The sequence below is a fragment of the Pelodiscus sinensis genome, chromosome 12 (assembly GCF_052426305.1).
Source record: "Pelodiscus sinensis isolate ZL-2025 chromosome 12, ASM5242630v1, whole genome shotgun sequence".
NCBI lineage: Eukaryota > Metazoa > Chordata > Testudines > Trionychidae > Pelodiscus > Pelodiscus sinensis.
The window spans coordinates 31,350,076-31,370,965 of NC_143063.1; the positions used below are offsets into that span (position 1 = coordinate 31,350,076).

The window sequence follows — 20,890 nt, forward strand, 5'->3', positions numbered from 1 at the left end:
TCTTTAGAGCACTGCAGAGCAGAAATTTTATAGGGAAGATGTTCTTATATCCAGATGGTGAGGCAGAGGAGAGCCCAGAATTCATGCATTGTGGCAGGGAAGAGGAGATGCCTCAAATCAATGCATTCCAAAACATAGCACAGAGACTGAGAGCATGTGTGTATTTAAGACCTGAGCTTATGAGGGGGAAGGGGCAGGGAGAGGGGGACAGAAATGAATAATTAGTGTCAGGAGGAAGCACTGACTTACTGGGGAGGTCAAACAGATTTTATCTAGGCGGAGAGAATAGATAAGCTGGTATGTGTGAGGACAGGAATGATTCCCTGACAAGGGAAGAAGGATGTCAATTAATTAGGAGTGGGCTTGAGGAAGCCATGACTTTCTGGAGAGTGGCTATTTTACACCCATGCTAATGCTTAGTATACAAAGGAGGAGGGGGTCAAGGACATTTGGAAACCCTGGCCTGAGACATTGTTTGGGACATGCAGGGACAGAAAATAGCACACATTTAGAATAAACATTACATGAAGTAAAAACAATTTCCAGAGGTTGAGCTTTCCCGTCTGTTAAGATTTCTCCCTTGACTTTTCCTGTTTGTTTTTCCTTTTGTTTTGTACCTTTTCATCATCTTGCTTTAATTCCCTATATTCTACATCAAAAACAAGTACATAAAAAGAATGTTAAAGATGGCCAATTCAAACACTCAAAAGTTTGGAAGTGCCAGAATTCGCAGTGCCCATGCAACTGAGTGCCCATGCAAGGAGCCAATTGGCTCCTTGTCTGTTTGCATCATGATATAAATTCTTTCTTAGAACACATATTAAAATTCAGTTCCCTAAGGGAAAATTATATGGCACTGCACACAGGGTTCTCTAGTGGAAAATGATAGGCAACCTTAGCTATAGGCATCACTGCCTACAGTTGGCTCATGGAAAATTAGAGATACGAATACTGATAATATCAGCTGACTTGCTTCCATTCATCTCCGGCTTATCTGTACCTCTTCCACTTTGAGAAGTGGATGGACTGACTGACTGATTGAAGCAGGGAAATGTTTTTTCTTGGGGAAACTGAGGGTACGTCTACACTAGCCCCCTAGATTGATCTAGGGAGGCTAATGAGGGCAATCGAAATTGCAAAACAAGCCCAGGATTTAAATATCCCACGCTTGATTTGCATGTTCCCAGCCGGTCGCCATTTTAGAAATCGACTATCCCAAAGTAACTGCCCGCGTCTACATGCGGCAGTGAAACGGGATTCTGATTTAAAGCCCCTAATTTGAATTAGCTGGTAAACCTCATTGCAGGAGGAATACCAGCTAATTCGAGTTAGGGCTTTAAATCGGAATCCCGTTTCACTGCCGCATGTAGACGCGGGCAGTTACTTTGGGCTAGTCAATTTCTAAAATGGTAACCGGCCGGGAACATGCAAATCAAGCACGGGATATTTAAATCCTGGGCTTGATTTGCAATTTCGGTCGCCCTCATTAGCCTCCCTAGATCAATCTAGGGGGCTAGTGTAGACGTACCCAGAGGTATATGTCACTTTTTAGTTCCAAGAAAAATACTGAAAGAAAGAAAGAAAGAAAGAAAGAAAGAAAGAAAGAAAGAAAGAAAGAAAGAAAGAAAGAAAGAAAGAAAGAAAGAAAGAAAGAAAGAAAGAATCATAAGAGAAGTGGGATTCAAACTAAGAGAAGCAAAAGCAGCAAATGTACCAGCAGCTATTAGGCAAACACTCTGTTGGTAGGATAACTAGGCTTGAGGAGAGTTTATTGACCCCACTTTACAACAGGTGACATTCCAAACACTTACACAAATTCTGCGAGGAAAATGATTAAATTCTCCTATGGCATTTACTATAATTCTTAAAGATAAAAAGCAGAGGCAGAAATTGTGTTAATTATAGTATGCTTATTTTTACTTTATGTGTTTTCCAACCCCTGAAAGAGTCATAGGACCTTGAGACAATCAGTTCCACATTAGGAATAAAAAAATACTGTAAAAGAAATACAAATACGGGTATGTCTGTGTACCCAGAGAAAAGTTTCCATCATTAGCTGCTGAGTTTCTGCCACCAATTAAAATAAGCCATCAAAAGCCAGACATTTAATGTTGGAAAAATTAATAGTAGGGCACAATTAATATCTTTCACGGAAACAAGGAGACAAAGGGCATACCACCTGCCAATTATTTATCAGCTGCCTTCCTATTTTTCAGTATCAGGACTGGAAATGCTTCGGTTTTCCACTTTCCAGTAGTCTAGCTACTTAGAGACAACCATTCATGGGGACTCTTCATTTCTGTGAACCCTGATTGTTAATATAGTCACCGGAGACAAGAGATGCCATAACATTAAGGTGTCTATTCAGCAAAGTAGAGCTTACCCAGATGTTTAACTTTAAGCACCTGAAGTATTCCATTGAAGACAATGGCCTGGTCTAGACTAGGAAAATGGGTCTTGTGTAAAAACATGATAACTAATATGTTTTAAAACACTTATGAAGAGGTGGGTTAACGCCTTTCAAAACATACTGGTTAATGGTGGTTGTCCCTGGGAGATGAAAGAGGCATGACCAACAAGGCAGGTCAATTGATTAATATCAAGCATGCGTGTAAGGGTTTTACTAGACCAGGACATAGCTAAGAAAACAGAGGTACAAGATCTTAGAAAGCAAAACTGCAAACTTAGCTGGGGTGCAGGAGATTTTTTACACGAATCTTCTGTGCTAGCGTTGATCAACTGAACCAATTAACATTTCTACACTCAAGTCCACCAGTGCGTTGCAATGCTCTTGCTTTCCCTATAGCCAAAAATAATGTCAGATTAGCAATGTGTCCTAGATCAAGGAAATATTTTGAAGCCAATGGGTGATTAAGGTACCCAGGCACCATATGGGAGATGCTCTGATGGGCTTTTTATTACCGGAGAAAGACTTCAGTTCCTTTGCTGACAGTCATTCATGTTTGGATCGATAAGGTAAGATAATGTAAAATTACCTGCACTCAGCTGTTAGCATTACTGTAATTATTCCTACTACCTGTATTTCTAAAGCACGCACTGCTACTGTATTTGTGTGCTCTGTTCTATAAAGATTTACAAAGAGAATATGAGTGACTGGCTGACTGAGCATTTAACACTGCCAGAATCAATTCTCACCTTCATTTCCTCTTTCCAGGCTACTCCAGCAGGGTCAATCAAAAGCAGATCTGAAATGTATTTTTCTGAACTCTGCCAACTACATGTCCCATCCCCTCCACGTGCAGACAAGACAACTGTTGAGTTTCATTTTAACCTGGACCTGCTCTATCGCTGCGAAGTTACTGTTTTGCTAGCTGCCTCAGTGATTCTTCTTAGCTGAACTCACTCCCCTCCAAAATACTTAGCTCCCCACAAGCGACGAGGAGTCCTGTGGCACCTTATAGACTAACTGAAGTGTAGGAGCATAAGCTTTCGTGGGCAAAGACCCACTTCGTCAGATGCATGTCTTCGTCAGAAGTGGGTCTTTGCCCACGAAAGCTTATGCTCCTACACTTCAGTTAGTCTATAAGGTGCCACAGGACTCCTCGTCGCTTTTGCAGATTCAGACTAACACGGCTACCCCTCTGATACTCAGCTCCCCACAGAGTCTTACATAAATCAGCTGCTTCACACATACCACGTTTCCAGGATGTATCAAGACACGTTAATGTTTCAACATATGGCTAGGAAGCCTCGATGCATCCAATTGGCCATGAATGTGGAGTCTGAGTATTAAATGAATAACTTTTGTAGCTATGTAAGTTACGCATCCAGAGCTCATACTTCAGGCCACAGAGGTCAGGAAGGAATGTTCCCACATACACAGCACTGAATCACCGGTGCTTGCCTTTCTCTAAGCATCAGATCTCAGCCACCACCAAAGGCAGGATCTCAGACTGAATACCTCACAGGTCTGATCTGCTCTGGTTTCAAACTATGGGAACAAAATATATAGGATGTGAGCCACACAACAAACAGCCTTTTACTCAAAAGAGAGTAATGGAGGCAGAAACCCTTCTAGCACTTCAACAATTTACCCCTAGGAGTGATATTAATTGGCTCGGCTCCTTTTCATGACCTCAGTGTGATCCTAGATGCCTAGGACAGTACAACTTGTAGTAAAAATGTTACTCAGAGCTACAACTGAATTACCCAAATCAACCTCTGGCTGCTAAGCAGAACCATAAACTCAGATTACTAACCAAGACATTGTTTGACATACAGCAAACAACTCAAACCCTAAACGGGTCTACCATGGGATTATGTTTTTCATTCAATATATAAACATCACAAACATTGGTAGGGAACTGAATTCAAGGCTCAACAGCACATACTGGAAATATGCAACTTAGGTGCAGTGTGATTCATGTTATTCTTACAAATGTGCTGGGAGGAAAAAAGAACATGTATAAGGCTGCTGGGAGTTCAAGAATTTTAAAAGTCACCCAAACTGATAAATATGGCATGAAGGTAAAGATATTATGGATATTACTACTGGCCGAAAGTAAACCAAGGTTCATTCCTGGTCATCTAATGTACAAAAGATTTCTTTTCAGTCACTCTAACCCAGGAGTGGACAAATACCGGACCCTACGGGCCCCCACGGGCCCCCATGCTGCCATATTTACCTGTAACTCTCTAGGTATGGGGATCACTGCTCCCATTGACCCACAGATCACCGTTCATGACCAATGGAAGCTGTGATTGCCCATACCTGTGAAGGGGCAGGCAAATGTAGCAGTAGCAGCCCATCAGTGGCTAAACCTGATGAACTGCCGCCATTATAGCTCACCCCTTCTCTAGCCTGTGATGACTTCACTAGGCAGGCATGGCTGCAGTTATTTTAATATCCATTTATATCACAGTAGCACCCAAAGGTCTCAGTCAGGACTGGGCTCCATTGTACGCGGCCATATAGCAGGGGTGAGCAAAAGGCTTTCTGCAGGCCGGATCTGGCCCACCAAGCAGGTTGATCCAGCCCACAGAGGCCCTGCCGTTCCCCTGCCCATCAGGGCCTAGGGACCAGGGAGCTTGTGGCACTTAGAGTCTACTGCTAGGGTTGACTTCTAAGTGCCACATGCCCAAGGGCAGGGAGCGAGAAACTTCGCACGCTTCCCCAGCCCCCAGGCCAATCAGGGCTTGAGGGCGGGGCTGAACATGTGCAACGTCTCCTCCCGCCCTGCCCCCTTCCCGCAGGGAGCATGCGGCTCTGATTGGCCTGGGGGCACGGGGAAGCGTGCAAAGCCTCCTCCTGCACAGCACTTCTAAGTGCCACACACTCCTTGCAGGATGGGGGCAGAGTGGAGGAGACTCCATGTACTGCCCCCTGTCCTCAAGCCCTGATTTTTTGGGGGTGGAGGGCATGCGAAATCTCCTCCCACCGCCAGGGGACGGGAGCCTACAGAGAACCTCCAGCTCTTCAGAACAGTTGATAGTTCTCTCTGGGGGGCTATGGGCAAAGACTTCCCGCATTCCTCCATCCCCAGACCAATCAGGGTCTGTGGGCAGGGAAGGACAAAGTGTCCTGGCCCCGCCCTTTCCACCTGAGGCCCCACCTGTTCTGGGACAGCCTGGGGCCACTTCAAAAATTTATGAAGTGGCCCCTGGTCAAAAATTATTGCCCACCCCTGCTGTATACAAACGTAAATGTGAATGTGTTCCCTACCACAACAAGTTTGCCGTCTAAAGTCTAAACCTCTCTTGTTTTTTATACTGGCTGGAGATACAAACTGCTTTAGGAAGAGAGCCTATGCTCTGAGGGCAGCAGTGAATACTGTTGTGTGTAGACCCATATATGTCTCTTGGAGCTGCTGCTAGGGCTATGTGCTGGCACGCTCCCCTATAATCTCACAGTACACCTGTGTGTTTCTGCATGGTTCCAGCAATGAGCTTTCAAAGGCTGGAAATGGCCTGCACTAATGCAGCACCAGTGCAGACAATCATTAGCTGGAACCGAGAGATCTTGCAAGTTGTCACTTTTATATTAAACTACTGTATAAAAACCCAACTGAGCAGTTAAGTCTAATCAATAACTAGATAAGAAATGCACTGCACACCTTTGGGATAAACAGTTTGCTACGTCCTTCTGAATGGCCTTGATGCAATTTCCTGGGCCTTAAAACCACTGGCTGAAGACAAGATTAAAGCCAAATGGAATGTTTAAACATTTGCCTCTATGTGAATAAGCAAAATTGTCAGTGGTGAAATCTATGCAAGTTTTAGGTCGTGCACATGGTGGTAAAACTATGGCAGAAAATTATCTTAGAGGAACTAATCTACCATCAGCATCCTGAAATTAATATAAATACAACATTGATATCCTTCACTATAACAATTCTTTCCCTATAGCTCCTAGAACAGGAGCATTTCCATTAATATTGGACTAAAACATTATTAAAATAGCTTAACATTTTTGCATGACAGTGCCTTGTCTGCTGAAATCTGGTGACTCATAACAGTAACTAAATGTATTGTTCCTTTCTGTAACTTATCACTGTAGCAACAAACAATACATAAATATCAGTATCCCATCACTTAAAATACACCACTGCCAGGACATGTTCAAGAGGGTTTCCATGTCCTGAAATAACACCACCTGGGATCCTGAGCAGTTCAGGAAGAAACTGTTCTCTTATGTTCTGTTAGTAAACTCTAGAATTGAATTCCTGGTCACATGAAGGCTTAATTCTAGAGAGAGAACAGTGTATGCTGTATAGTAAATTTGCATCTCTGTTACTTAAGAAAAGGATTGGCAGAAGGTGATTTTATGGGGGGGGGGGGGTTTAATCATTTTGATGTATCAATATTTATTTTTAATTTTTTTTTTAGATTTGTCTCAATATAAGTTTTAAGCTTTGCCAAATTATAGGTTTTAAGCTTATTTTCAATTTTTATCCATTTAAATGTTCACAGATGTGGGAAGTTCTAAAAGGCAGAAAATGGGTCTGGTGATATTTTAATAACAATATATTCAAAAATTCAAATTTTTATAACAATTAAAACACATCACATGCCAAAATGTACAACAGATATCCTTAAAGCAAACTTAAGCTCTCGACCAGCATTTTTTTACTTGGCTTTATCTGTAGATTTCAATGATCACAGATGAAAATTATATATATTTCTCAGTTTGTGTGTGCACTACGAAACAGACTTTTCCCTGAATTTACCAATAAAAATCTAATCCTTCCAAGCCTATTTAAGGACATGATTCAGCAAAGCACTTTTAAACATGAGTTACCCAACGCTCTTATGCACATGCTTAAGTATTTGGTTGAATCAAGGCCAAAAATAAGGTTTCAGCACTGTGACAGCTAAGAGATTCACAGCCCAGCATTTAATAACAAAATAATAATAATAATAATAATAATAATGCCAAACATTTTGCAAACTGAAATTGTTTTCTCTGTGGGATTATGTAGGAAGTAGTTCCATTGTGTCTTCACACCCCATGGAAAGTCAGAAAGCTTCAGTTTTCACATTACCGGAAATGAGTTCCCTCCTTTACAAAAAAACTGAGCATCTCATACAGGCACATCCTGTTATAAAAGGGAATGAGGGTCTGCACTATTCAAAAACAGGGAGCAACACCACACATAGGTAAAAACTGCCCAGACAAGTCTGATAGTGAGAGAGGTGAATGTCCTCAACTGCCACAGACCACTGGAGACAGGATTGAACATTTATTAAGGCAACCGATTCAAAATATTACTAACAGAGGTGGAAATATGTTATTATTCTACATTACAAGATCTCTACTTCCCAAGTCTCACATTTGTGCCCTATCCTCTCTGTTCTCAGATGACCTGTAAGCTCTCTTTTTTAATGTGCGGCCTCCTCCAATGCTACTAGAAATAGGCTAACACTAATGTACTGAAGAGTCACAATTTTTTTGTGTTTTTTTTTTTAAACCGGGCATCATGAGTAGTATCATCATCTTTGTCCAGTTACTAATCTTTGCATCTGTCCTTTTTTTCTAGCCTACTGGAGTTGTATTTTTGACACACACTACGTATGTCGCTAAAATCTGTCCCTAAATCCCAACTACTAAGTTATGTATTAAAAGTATCTTTCGGGAAACAGTCCCAGTAATCTTCTGATGTTCTTTATAGTTTTCCTTTAGCCACTAAGGTGTTCAGTTACCACTGAAACAAAAAAAAACATGTATGGAAGTAGAAATTTTTCTATGTCAAATCATGTACCATTGCTCAAGGGGAATTTCCTTATGTAGAGTCTTTTCCCATGTATCCAGATAATTACATTTGTCTTCCACATTAAGTTTAGAATGTTCACAATATAAAAGGTCAGCTTCTTGGAGGCTCATTATCACCTTTTTGATCTAAATAGCCTCCAACTTACATTTCCTAAGGGTTTTAAATCTAATTTTTTCAGTCTTTGTATAGTTAACTATCGGGCATTTATCTGAATTTGTGATGTATCCAAGTCTAGCATATTTCTCCCCTAACTTGCCTTACACTATTTAGACCAATGTTCCTCAAAGTGGTCCGTGGACCCACTCTGAGAAGGCTGCTACTGGGCCGCTCCTGTTTGTTTACTCACAGGCTCTGCAGCCACAGAGCCTCACAGCACCCCTTGGTAGCAGTTTGCCGTTTGCAGCCAAGGGAGCCGCGAGAAGCGGTGTGAACCGGGCTGCTGCTTCCCGCAACTCCTATTGGCTGCAAACAGAGAACTACATCAATGGGAACCGCGAGGTTCTGTGGCTGCAGAGCCGGTAAGTTAATCAATTGGAGTGGCCCAGTAGCGGCCTTCTCAGAGTGGGTCCACGGGCCACTTTGATAAACACTGGTCTAGGCTATATAGTGAAAAACAGGACTGGTATCTCCGGGAGGAAGATTCGGTTCATGTCCTGTTATTTGCAAAGAAGGAAGAGGAGGGTGACTCTTGCTCCTAGGCCTTTTCTATACTTATTGGGAGATTGATATTGCAGAGATCGATCTCCTGGGAGGAGGGGGGGTTGTCAGTTTAGTGGGTAGGGGGGGAGCAGGACACACAAAGAGGGCAGCTGCCTTGGGGCCTGGTGATTTAAAGGGGAATCGTGTGCTATAAAATTAATAATGGAATTCTTGTAGCAATGCTTGGGGTTCTATGAGAGGAGGTGCTATCCTGCAGTCAGTGGCTAGATATAACATAGGCCACATACATGTGCCCAATGTACATGTATGTAGCAGATGTAAATCTGAACATTTACTGATGCATTTTAACCACCAGGAATTATATTTTGTTAGTAAAATACCTGCCCCCGCTTCTAAACTTTCTGTTGGAAAATAAAATGACAAACAGAAATCTTGATGACTTCTTTTTTAACATTTATGTTCTGCCATGCAGAAGAAGCTATAATTTGCCCCGTGTAATTAGGTTAAATTTAGTTTTGCTGATGATTGGATAGATATTATCTGATATTGTGTTTTGACATCTTCTGCTTAGCAGGATGCCCAAAGTACTTCATTTACTTTGGGGGCCAGCAAAATTGCTGCTTAGCCAGTATCTTATTTGGATGGACTCAGGAGAGCAAGTGACCCTTAAGTTTATTTTATACCCTGATCATGGTCCAAAGTGGTTTATAAGGTTCCTTAAATTCTATATTCATTTTTAAAAAACAAATATGTATCTATCTATATAAAGCCTGAAAGCATAAACTTAAAACCTACTACAGCTCTCCTTTCAGAAGTGAACTTTACAATGGTCTTTTCAGTAGAAAGTAGTTTGGTTCCATGCCAATGATCTTTTACTCCTTTTCTAATCCTTAATTAATCCTTTTTAAAAACAATTTAGATGGTGCATATTCTACTGATACTCAGCCTTCTGTTTGCATACATCCATTGCAACAAGCTTCTACAGCGAGGCTCTATTTTCTAACGTTTATGATGTCATCTGATCAAGTTATTCTTCTTGTTAAAATACATCACTATGAGTCATCATAAACTGAAAATAGTCCTGTTTCTCAGTAGAAAATCCATATTTTTTGCTTTGAATAGCTTGCAGGAAAGCAGCATGGAAAGTTCGAGAACAAAGAATTTAAAACAAAAAACAAAACAAAAACAACCCCAATGCTGTAGCAGTTTTAGAGTTGAATTTTCAACACACAAACTCTGCTTGTGCACATTCAAAACCTGCACATGCAATTTTTGTGCATCATCTCTGCAGGTCCATGCTCGAATGCACAAATACTTGTAGATGCATAAAATGAATGTTGCTTGTATCACTTCTACTGTTTACAAAATTTATAATCCATGTAAAGCGCCACAAAAAGTGATTTACATACACCATGGAGGCTGGGCTGAAGCCCTTTGGAAAATTAACACCTCATGTCAATGAAATATTAGATTTGTGTCTTCTTGCTTAAGAAAGTACAGTCAGATGCTTAGAGATGGAGTGTGCTCAGTGTCATTTATCACCAGCCTTGAAACTGGTGACATGAGTAGGAATTTTGCCTCAGTAAGCACTACAAGATCAGGCCTTAGGCCAGTGAGGGGCAACCAAGGCTAGTGAGAAGGGAAGTAAGCAACTAATTGATTATCTGATAAGCAAATGCTTAATTGGGTAGTTGAGCAGGAACTTGACTAGTCAGTTCCTCCCCATTGCTGCCTCTATCAGAGATGCAACAAGGGAGGGGTGGAGTGGAGCAGCAGCCAGTGCTGGGGGGAACCAGCTTAAAAGCTGGTTCCCCCCAGCACCGTCTCCACGGAGGGCAGGGGAGGCAGAGGGGAAATGGTGAGAGCGGGGACTGAAACAGTCCCGCTCACGCAGGTCCTGACTTCTGTGCCTCCCCCTTTTGAAATGTACGGGAGCCGCGCAACACACAGAGGGGAACCGACACCAGTAGGGACCAAAGCAGTCCCTGCTGGCACGGGTTCCCCTCTGTGCCTCTCTCCTTTTGAAATGTACAAGAGCTGTGCTGCTCCTGTACATTTCAAAAGGGAGAGATGCAGCAGGCGGCTCCTGTACATTTCAAAGGGAGAGACACAGGAGGATATTGAATGCCCCCCGCCCCCATTGACTAATCAAGTAGTTGATGGAAATTCCATCAGCGACTTGATTAGCTGATTAATCAAAATTTAACATCCCTACTAGTGAGTGGGACGCAAGATTGTCAGAACCAAAATGGTCTTCTGGGATAGAGTTGGTTTACTAACTGCGCTTGTGTACCTAGACTTTGCGGGATGTGCCGACTGAACCACAGCAGTGCTCTAGATGCAGAGGAAGCACATGGCTCTCACAGTGTTGCGTGCAATAAGCATGCATCTCACTCCACGCACTCTTGCTTTAAGTGCATGTCTCTCTTGTAGTGGAGGGTGGGGGACTAACAGATGAAAACCAGCGGAATCTGGTAACCCTGTGCATGGGTATCAGTAAACAAAACATCTCGTGGGCCACACACAGAACCCCACTCTCTGGCCTTAGGCGATATTTTAGATGATAAAAGAATACACCCAGTGAAAGGCAATCACTAGGTACTGTGTATCTGACTTACCACAAGAACAGCACGTGAAGCAGTTGGTATGGTAGAGGTTACCCATTGCTTGGCATGCCTGGCTTGCTCCATACACACCCTTTCCACACTTTATGCAAATACCTAGGAAAAAGAAAAGACTAACGTCAGACTCCTCAGCAATTCAAAAAAGTATCTGGTGGCTGCTGATTTGTAACACTTATTCTACCCCCATCAAGCTCTAATCCAAGGAACTAATGATCCTGAATAGAATCCTGAAAGCAAAATTAGTATCAAGCATCTTGAATGAAATGACTGAAAAACAACCCAAAATAAAAGGCAGAAAATCCTAGTGTGGCTGGTGAAACCAAGTATGAAGAGCTAGCCTGGCCAAACACAGCATGGAAATCCCAGGAAAACAGGTGAAAATGAGAAGGGATTGGAAAATCTGAATGCCCACTGGAAAGAATTCAGACTTCCAAAGGAACAAACATCTGAGATATTTTGTGCAAGTAGTGATTTTAGCACTACATGATACATTCAGCAGCATCAATAAAACAATTTGGTTAAACAATACCATAGAAAAAAAGGTGTTTATTTTTCTCTCCCCCATAAAGTAATTTGTCGTATCAATAGTGACTTGAGGTCCCATAAGGAGCTCAGTGAAAATTATGGTGTCAGTCATGTGTCATGTTTTTTAACTTTCTGTCATTAGCAATATTTAGCCCCTATAAGTTGGGCATTATACAAAACAAGAGGCAAGACATGTAATCTGGGGTATCAGATGGGATTCTGCTTGGGCTACGTTGTAGTTCCTATTGCAACAGCTACACTTCTATTTTTAGTGTGCTGCCTGGTTCAGAATCGGGATGTTGAATACTGTGTAATTGAATAGTCATGTAACCACATGAAATCTTAGCGGTTACACGACTATTTGATAGTCTCCGGGGGTGGGGGCGGCAGCCAGTGAGCTTCCGGCCCCACACCCTTGGAGCCCCCTGCCACCTCGCGCTGCTGTCTTGCTATCAGAGGCAGCAGTGCGTAGTGGCAGGTGGTAGATGGTCCATGAGGAGAGTCAGCTCAAAAAACCAGCTCCCCGCACAGACCAGCATGGGGTGGCAGCAACAGTTTATTTTTTGTGTTCTTGATATGCCCACTGGGCCATAACTTTTCTGATTTAATTGTATAGTATGCCGTGCAGTTGTATCCATGTCAGCAGTGGCGGATTTAGGGCAGGGCAAGTGGGGCGGCTGCCTCGGGCCCCGCATTTCCCGAGGCCCCCCGCATGCGCCGTGTCAAAGGAGGGGCCCCGTGAAATTTCGCTGCCCAGAGCCCCGCGGCACTCTCATCCGCCCCTACATGTCAGTCCTAAAACATTAAGGAGACATGGTGGGCAAGGTAATATCTTTCACTGGGCCAACTTCTCCTGGGGTGTGTCTAGACTACATGCCTCCTTCGACGGAGGCATGTAGATTAGCCAGATCGGAAGAGGGAAATGAAGCCGCGATTAAAATAATCGCGGCTTCATTTAAATTTAAATGGCTGCCCCGATCTGCCGATCAGCTGTTTGTCGGCAGATCGGGGGGTCTGGACGCGATGCCCCGACAAAGCCTTTCTTCATCGACACAGGTAAGCCTCGTGAAACCAGGTTTACCTGTGTCGATGAAGAAAGGCTTCTTTGTTGGGGCATCGCGTCCAGACTCCCCCGATCTGCCGACAAACAGCTGATCGGCAGATCGGGGCAGCCATTTAAATTTAAATTGCGGCTTCATTTCCCTCTTCCGATCTGGCTAATCTACATGCCTCCGTCGTTGGAGGCATGTAGTCTAGACACACCCTAGGTGAGAGACACAAGCTTTTGGAGCCGAAGAAGAGTTTCGAAAAGTCAATGCAGTTTTTAAATTGCTTTAGGAGAACATAAAATTTGATTTATCATCACCTAATTAAGCTACTTGTGTGCTGATTAAGGCTCTGATCCTGCAAACATTCACACATATGATTAAAACTTTAAGTCTTACAGGCTTCAATGCAGATCTTGATACACTTAAAGGTCCCACACAATTGTTTGTAGAATCAATGTCCTAATCATCCAGATTTTTCTCTCCTGGTCAGAGAAAGCTATACAAAGTGATATAAATTCAAACCATTGGGAAGGGGGGGGGGGGGAAATCCCACTTGTTATTAGCTTGGAGAAATTGAACTTAATAGCGGGCAGGGACCAGCAAGCTAAAATAGGGAAGAACTCAGATGTTTCAGGTTCATCTTTACAAACTGTTTTACAAAGACTCATCATATTGACTATTCTGAGCTACCACACAGAGAAAGAAATGTAATTTTGTTGTTAATTGTAGGAAAATGTAGAAGGCAGGCAACATAGCATCTGCAGTAAGATTGCTGGTATCTGATTTGGGACCGCAGTAAGAAAGGACATGGAGGCAGCACTGCACACACCATTTTTCCAAGCCTTCCGATATACCATCCAAAAAGTTCGTCTCACTCTCTCACTCACACACACACTCACACACAGCTGCCTCTCCCTATGGTTCTCTAGTTTGACTAACTTACAGAGATATCAAGTTAAAAAGAAGTATATTTTGAAAAAAATTCCTTTGGTTGTGTTACAAATTAATGTATTAAAATAGAAAGTTTTAGAAACTGCATGTAGTTTAAAGCATTTATACTCTTAACTGACTTCACCCATCTTAGATCATGAAAATAGACTAGTCAATTTCACCTGTGTTTTCTGATTTCCATGCATTAGCAGGGGAATATTTAAATGGAAAAAAAACCATTGTCTTCATTTAAATAAAATAATAATAATGAAACGGCTCCTATTAATATTGAATTCTGTATAACCTTTTAAAGTTGGTGCTAAAGTACGTTACATTGTCCTTTCAACACCATTAAGTATCAGTGCCCTAAGTTAAACTACTAATACCAAAACCAAAACCTTTTCAGAGAGATCTGCCCAACTACACTGTAAACATAATGTCAGAAAATGTTGATGCTGAGGCTAACTATGAAGTCAGATTTCATATACTAAAGAAGAACTTTACTTTAGAAGGTTGACTACCTGCAGGAGCTCTTCAACTCTTACATCTTTTTAACCAAAGGTTATGAAGTAAGAAGACTAGTATTTACTATAAGTTAATGATTCATTTGCTAGCAAAAGTTCGTTATTGATCCCCCTAACATTATGATCCAAAAGTGAAGCCACTTCACTCAACTAATATTGCAACAGATACCACACACGATAACATTACCGACAGAGCAAACAACGAACTCCTCTAACTTCCTGGGAATTCTAGAATCAACATGGTCTTACTTCCTTATAAACATGCTAGTGGCACCATTGGACAAGAAGTGTTGCTCATACAACAGCCACAGGTTCCACTTTGAAATGGACAATCTGTTTCAGTTTAAGGCCCTCATCCAATACTTGATTTTATTGGCACCACAACCAGCCATCTTCACCATTCTGTCCACCCTTCCACATTAGCGTACTTGTGATTGACTGCCACTGACATCGAGGAGGTGAAATATTCATGTTTTTAGGGCTTGTCTACACTATGTAGAAGATCAATACTGCCACAGTTGATCTAGTAAAGACCTGCTAATTCGAACCAAGAGGGCGTTCCTGTTGGCACCAGTAGTCCTGCTCCTCACAAGGAGTAAGGGAAGTAGATCGGAGTGCATGCTCCCATTAACCTCCCTCTGCACTGAAGGCTCCAAAACGCAATTTAAGATACTTTGACTCCAGCTACATAATTAACATAGCTAGAGTTGCGTATCTTAAGTCCACTTTCCCCTTTAGCATAGACCAGGCCTTAAAGACACACTTTCTCTCTTTTTCTGCTGGTTTTTGTTTCCGGGATGGCAGAAATCCATAGTCTACTTTTCCTTAATGGCTATCATCGAAATCTCATTCACACATGCCATTAAAATGCTAGACCTACAATAGTCTGGAACCATTATGGCATATAAAAGCTATCATCTATATTTTAAAAAAATCTATTAACCCACTGGACCATCAGAAACAAGTGAATTATTTGATTGTGAATGGTTTATTTACACAGCCTTCCCCAACATATGATTCAGTATGAGCAGCTGTCAGTTTGTAAGTTCATTTTCTCCAAAAGATTGGTCATTAAATGCAGGAATGAATGACCACAGAAATGACTGGCATTTTAAAAAGATTTCATGTATAATTCCATTTGTACATTTTTCAAAATATATACGCAGCTGTGGTGTGAGCTCATAACACCCTGGAAAAAGTCACTGATATCCAGGCTATTTATGATCAGCTGTCCACCAATCAGAACCTAGGCTGTCCGTCATTAGTTTGGTTAAAACCAACAAAGAGTAGCACCCCAATGACTGAACAATTTTATTAGGGCATAAGTTTTTATGAGAAGCAACTCACTTCATCAGATGCATGACATGATAGATCAGATAGCAAGGATACAGAGATGAAAGTGTTCTATCAGTGTTAATTTAATCTGGTGGTTATGGTATACTACCAACAGCCATAAGGTGAAAATACCTAAAGGGGAAAATTACTTATTGTCATGAGATCCATTAGTCTGATAAGATGCTATACTTAATAGAAATTCTGGACTTTGTTTCAGATTTATTTCTAATGCCTGTTAAATTTTTCTATGAAGAATGTGTTATTATGGGGCAAGCATATGACATTCTGGCATTTTATTGAGAGTCACTCTTAGAATCTACCATTTCCAGTCTTTGTATAATTCACATGAAGAAGGGTGCAGGAGCGGGCTGGAGGTGAGGGGTCTTGGTGGGAGATGTGTGTGTGACGAGGATGGGGATGCAGGATCTGGACATGAGGGGGTGCTTACCTGGCTCCATGCCTTCCACCGCTCCCAGGCACCGCCCTCCGCTGCTGTCATTGGCCATGATTCTGGCCAATAGGAGTAGCAGGGAAAGCCTCCACGGGAGCAGTTTCCTGCGGCGTTGCCATTCCCCCAGCTGGGGGAGTAACAGCATGTGGATCCACTTCCTCCCCCCTCACAAGCCAGATCCAACTTGCAAGGCTCGGGGCTCACCTGGCAGTGGGGAACTGATGCTGGTACTTCAGCCTTGCCGGGGGGGGGGGGGTGTGAGAGGGGGAAGCCTGGGCCTAGAGTGCCAGTGCTGGCACCCCACTGCAGGGGCGGGAGGGAAGCCCACAGCCCAGCTGCAAGACTGTTGCAGACCACTAGTGGGCCATGGACCACACTTTAAGAACCACTGCTCTAATTTATGCCAGCTGCCAGCAGTCTCCTGGGACCCATAGATCACAGGGATGTCCTGGCTGAAAAGAGCAGGGATGAGGTAGGCACCGCTACCGTGACTCTACCCCCATGCAGGTATCCACTCATGAAGAGACACTCCTCCAGTATCCAGATCAAGGTGTAGGGACGCCTCACGCTTCCGGAGTGGTGCCAAGCCACTGGCTAGCACAGCTGAGGATTGGGGCCATTAGTCTCTGGAGTAGTCAGCTGTACCTTTAGCAAAGGGAGAGTGGAGTCTGTGACTCGTCACAGCCCATTCACATGGCCTCAACAGCATCATCACACACAGGTCATACCAACATGCTGCATGGGGCGATCAGAATCTGGTAGAGGTGTGAGATCTCCCTTTAGCTGGAAAGAGATGAAAAAAGGCTGTGTGCAAGGGCATTTCTAGCATTAGTATAAAGGTTCTGTGGGCTCGAGTATGCTATCCGCCAGGCTCTCCCATACACATCCCTTGGGCTCATACTACATATTTACCCTTTAGAACATTTGCCTGAAGATAAGGACAAAAGCAAAACAGAGAATAAACAAGAGCGTACCCACAACGGACCTCGGCAAAAGAGCACTGAAATGATTAATGCTGGAAGCTGCAACTGCTGATTGAAATTAGCTCAGCCAACTCCCCTATGCTTCTCCAGATAGTATGAAACTAATCCATGTCCTCCTGGTGATTGATTGCACATACTTTTGCAAAGCTGCCTTAGTGAGAAAGCAATGATCTGAATGTGACGGAGGCAAGTCTTTCCAAAGCTGCAGAACATGCTCAGTCACTGCTTTTTGGAAGACAGAAAATGTGTCCCTCTTCTGATCTAAGGCACACAGATGGTTGCTGATCTAATAATTTTGTCAACCCAGACAAAAATCACAGATATATTCAGTGATTTTGCTCCAAACCGAAAATGTAAGAGAAAAACACAATGTAATGAGCAAAGCTATCAATCACTCCCTGACAGACCCAGTGTGAATTGGGTAATTCCCCTGCATGTACTTTGCTCAGAGATCGTTCCAGACTAGATCCTGGAATAAAAACACCCCAGAGTTGGTGAACAGCTTGTTCTGAGCCCATCTCTACTCTTGACAGGTGTCCACACTGCACTCTGGAGCTTTATGTACTTCCCCAGGTCTCCTAATGATAGAGAAACCAATGGCTCAGAATTTGGTACTATGTTTTCAGTGATCCAGTTAAAAGGTTAGCAGGTGTATAAACACACTGTAGGGCCAACTCTGTCCTCAGTTACATGCATGCATGTAACTCTCTTGGGTCAAAGTCTGCCCTCCCTCAAATTGCACAGCCTTACGGCAGGCAGTAGAGTAGTATGAGTTTCAAAAAAGGAATTGAATTTAGCCTGCTGACTTCACTGGGAGCAATGTGTGAGTTGAAGATTCTGGCCCTCTTTCTCTTTTCTTTAATTTGACAGTGTGCCATGAATCAGACATGAACCGCAGTTCTCTTTTCCCCGACATCATCTCTCTCTGGGATAAATGCTACATGAAGTGTACAGTGAGAAATGCCCATGCCTTGTCAGTATACATTAGGGTAAAGTTAGTATTAACAAACACCACATGGCACTGATAAATCTTTGGCTACATGGCGCCATTCACAAAGGAATGGGCGAGCAAAAGGATGGGCACATATAACATTGGGTTATTGCAGCATCCTTTCTCTCCCTCATTAGTTGAAAATCCTCTCTCTGCACATAAGCTCACAGATGAGTCAGAGACTTTTGGGGGGCTGTATGAAAGCAGAGGGCTCAGAGCTACAAGGCTATGGAGAGAGAAGCAGTGTACGCCAAATACATGTCCATTTAGAGCAAGCTAGATGAACAAGACTGAAGAGAATAAGCCAGAGAAGGAAATGTGTGTTCAGAAGCCTATCCAGCAAAGAAAGGAAGTACACATGAGGTAGGGGGTTGGATTAAATGTGTACCACAACTAAAGTCTATCCTGGATTGCAGCCGCCTGGAGATTCTGCCCAGACTAGAGAGAACTCCTCATCCCTTTCAGCAAATAGCAAATGTACAAGCCATCTGCCACGCAGAGGCAGAGAGGAAATACAGCCCTCCCTCCCCCCCAAACACAGGGTTCAGTGGCTGGGGATTGTGGATGAGGAGAGCCAAGATTCCAGAATGCTCATTCTAAGGGCTCCCCCAGCTTCATTTGTCAAAACTACCTCTTACCAGTGTGTTTTAATCCTCCTGTTACTAGGTGTCTGGCAAGTTTTCCCAGCCTTGAACATATGGGTCCAATTCCCCACACACCCAGCAGTAGGATACCCAATTGCATACAAAGTAGCCAGTACACAAAACTCAGAGTGCACTCCTTCAGCATAGATAAGAAGCATGATGTAGTAACCTGCTGACTCAAGACTACATCATATGCCTTCTCAATAGGGGGGAAGGTTAGCAGATAACACAAATGTGAATATGCCTGAGAATGCAGAAGTTCCTAGCAGTGATATAGGAAAGAATGGAGATAGTTAGCAGGTAAACATTTTAAATCCCCGTGTTTTAAATCACAAGCTGTTCATGTCAGGAATCTTGAGGCTTCTAAGCCTAAGAGTCGTCTGGCTCTAAACAACTGAAACTAGCTCTGTATGATAGGTCATTGCTTTCTGAAGTATCATGGCAGTGCTGGCTAACAGAACAACAGTTCTCACAGCCCAGAATGTGGGAACTGGCTACACAGAAAAGAAAAATTGTCCAGATACTTTGGCACCTAGTAAAATTACTGCTTAAATACAATCGGGTCACATGCTAGGAAATGGAGATTTTTCCATTATTAACCCTTCTTCAGGGTTGCTACCAACTTGGTTCTCTTCCTTGCAGAAACAGGATAAAGTTATTGCCAATAACTTTTGGCTACAGCCTCCATAACTGATAAACTAGACCAATCTACAAGCTTACATGGACTCTATCACCATAACACCTAGAAGAGAAATAAATGGATCAGTTTATTGTGGGTGTATGGGGGGGGGGGGGCGGGAGCAGAGTTAAAGGCATGAGTTTTGTTTAGTTCTCTCTCTTGCAAGATTGAGTTCTCCCTCTAGCTAGCTACAATAACAGTTCTGATGCCCTCACTCATGAGGCTAATAATGTCACTGTTCCAATTGGAGATAGCGGTCATGGGAGATCCTGGCTGTTGAAGATGGTGCTAGGCCAATCCCATGAAGCAGGGGTTCCCAAACTTTTTGACATGGGGACCAATACATCCATTCATGAGCTTTTGGAGGACAGGGAACATTCATTTGCATATTTGCATATTCATTAAGCAAATGATGAATATTCAAATACATTGTTTCTGGTCCTCCCAAAGCCCCCAGTGCCAGCGTTAGTAAAGCTTTTGATTCAGTCACCCACAATATTCTTGCCAGCGAGTTAGGGAATATGGATTGGATAGATGGACTGTAAGATGGATAGAAAGCTGGCTAGATCAGGGTTTCCCAAACTTTTTACTTTAGCTGGAATCCGGTTTTTTTTAGTACTGTTTTTTGCAGCCCAAAAATATAAACACATATTAAAAAAGAATGAAAAATGAATAAATTTTCAGTTTTCGCCTGGCTGCATCCTCCACCCAGCCTGGGCCAGGGTTGGAGGCTGCGGCGCTGTCCCGTGGAGATCTGGGTGGGCGGCTGGCAGAAGCAGGGTTGGAGGCAATGGGACTGTCCCGTGGAGATGGGGTGGGGAGGCAGGCAGTGGAATCAGGGTTGGAGGCAGTGGGGCTGTCCAGAAGAAATCGGGGAGGGCAGGCAGCGGAACCAGGGCTGGACAGGGGCCAGGGGAGGAGGGCGGGGGGGCTGGCCAGGGGAGAACAGGAGAAAGAGGATGGGAGAACCAGCTGCGGGAAGCAGGGCTGGATGGGGGCAGCTGGGCTGGTTGGCGGGGAGATCGTTGGGGGAGCAGGGCTGACTGGGGGAGATTGGTGGGAGGCGGAGGGAACTGGCCGCCGGAAGCAGGGCTGGTCAGGGGCAGCAGGGCTTGACTGGGAGATCGGGAGGAGAAGGGGTGGGGTGGAGAGTGAGACTGACCTGGGCACATGCAGACCCCACAGACCCTGGCAGAGGAGTGAGTCTGCCTGGGGATTCCATTTTGCCCCCCCCCCCACCACCTCCATACCCTCCCTGGAGTAG

General features: G+C 43.4%; 1 protein-coding gene across 1 annotated transcript in view; it reads right to left on the reverse strand.

The window, feature by feature from the left end:
• WTIP (WT1 interacting protein) overlaps window positions 1-20,890 on the reverse strand; it is a 142,561-nt gene that overhangs the window by 70,167 nt on the left and 51,504 nt on the right. Inside the window, exon 2 of the mRNA XM_006130558.5 lies at window positions 11,510-11,611. Within this exon, the coding sequence (XP_006130620.3) occupies window positions 11,510-11,611 (102 nt within the window). The remainder of the gene's footprint in view (window positions 1-11,509; window positions 11,612-20,890) is intronic.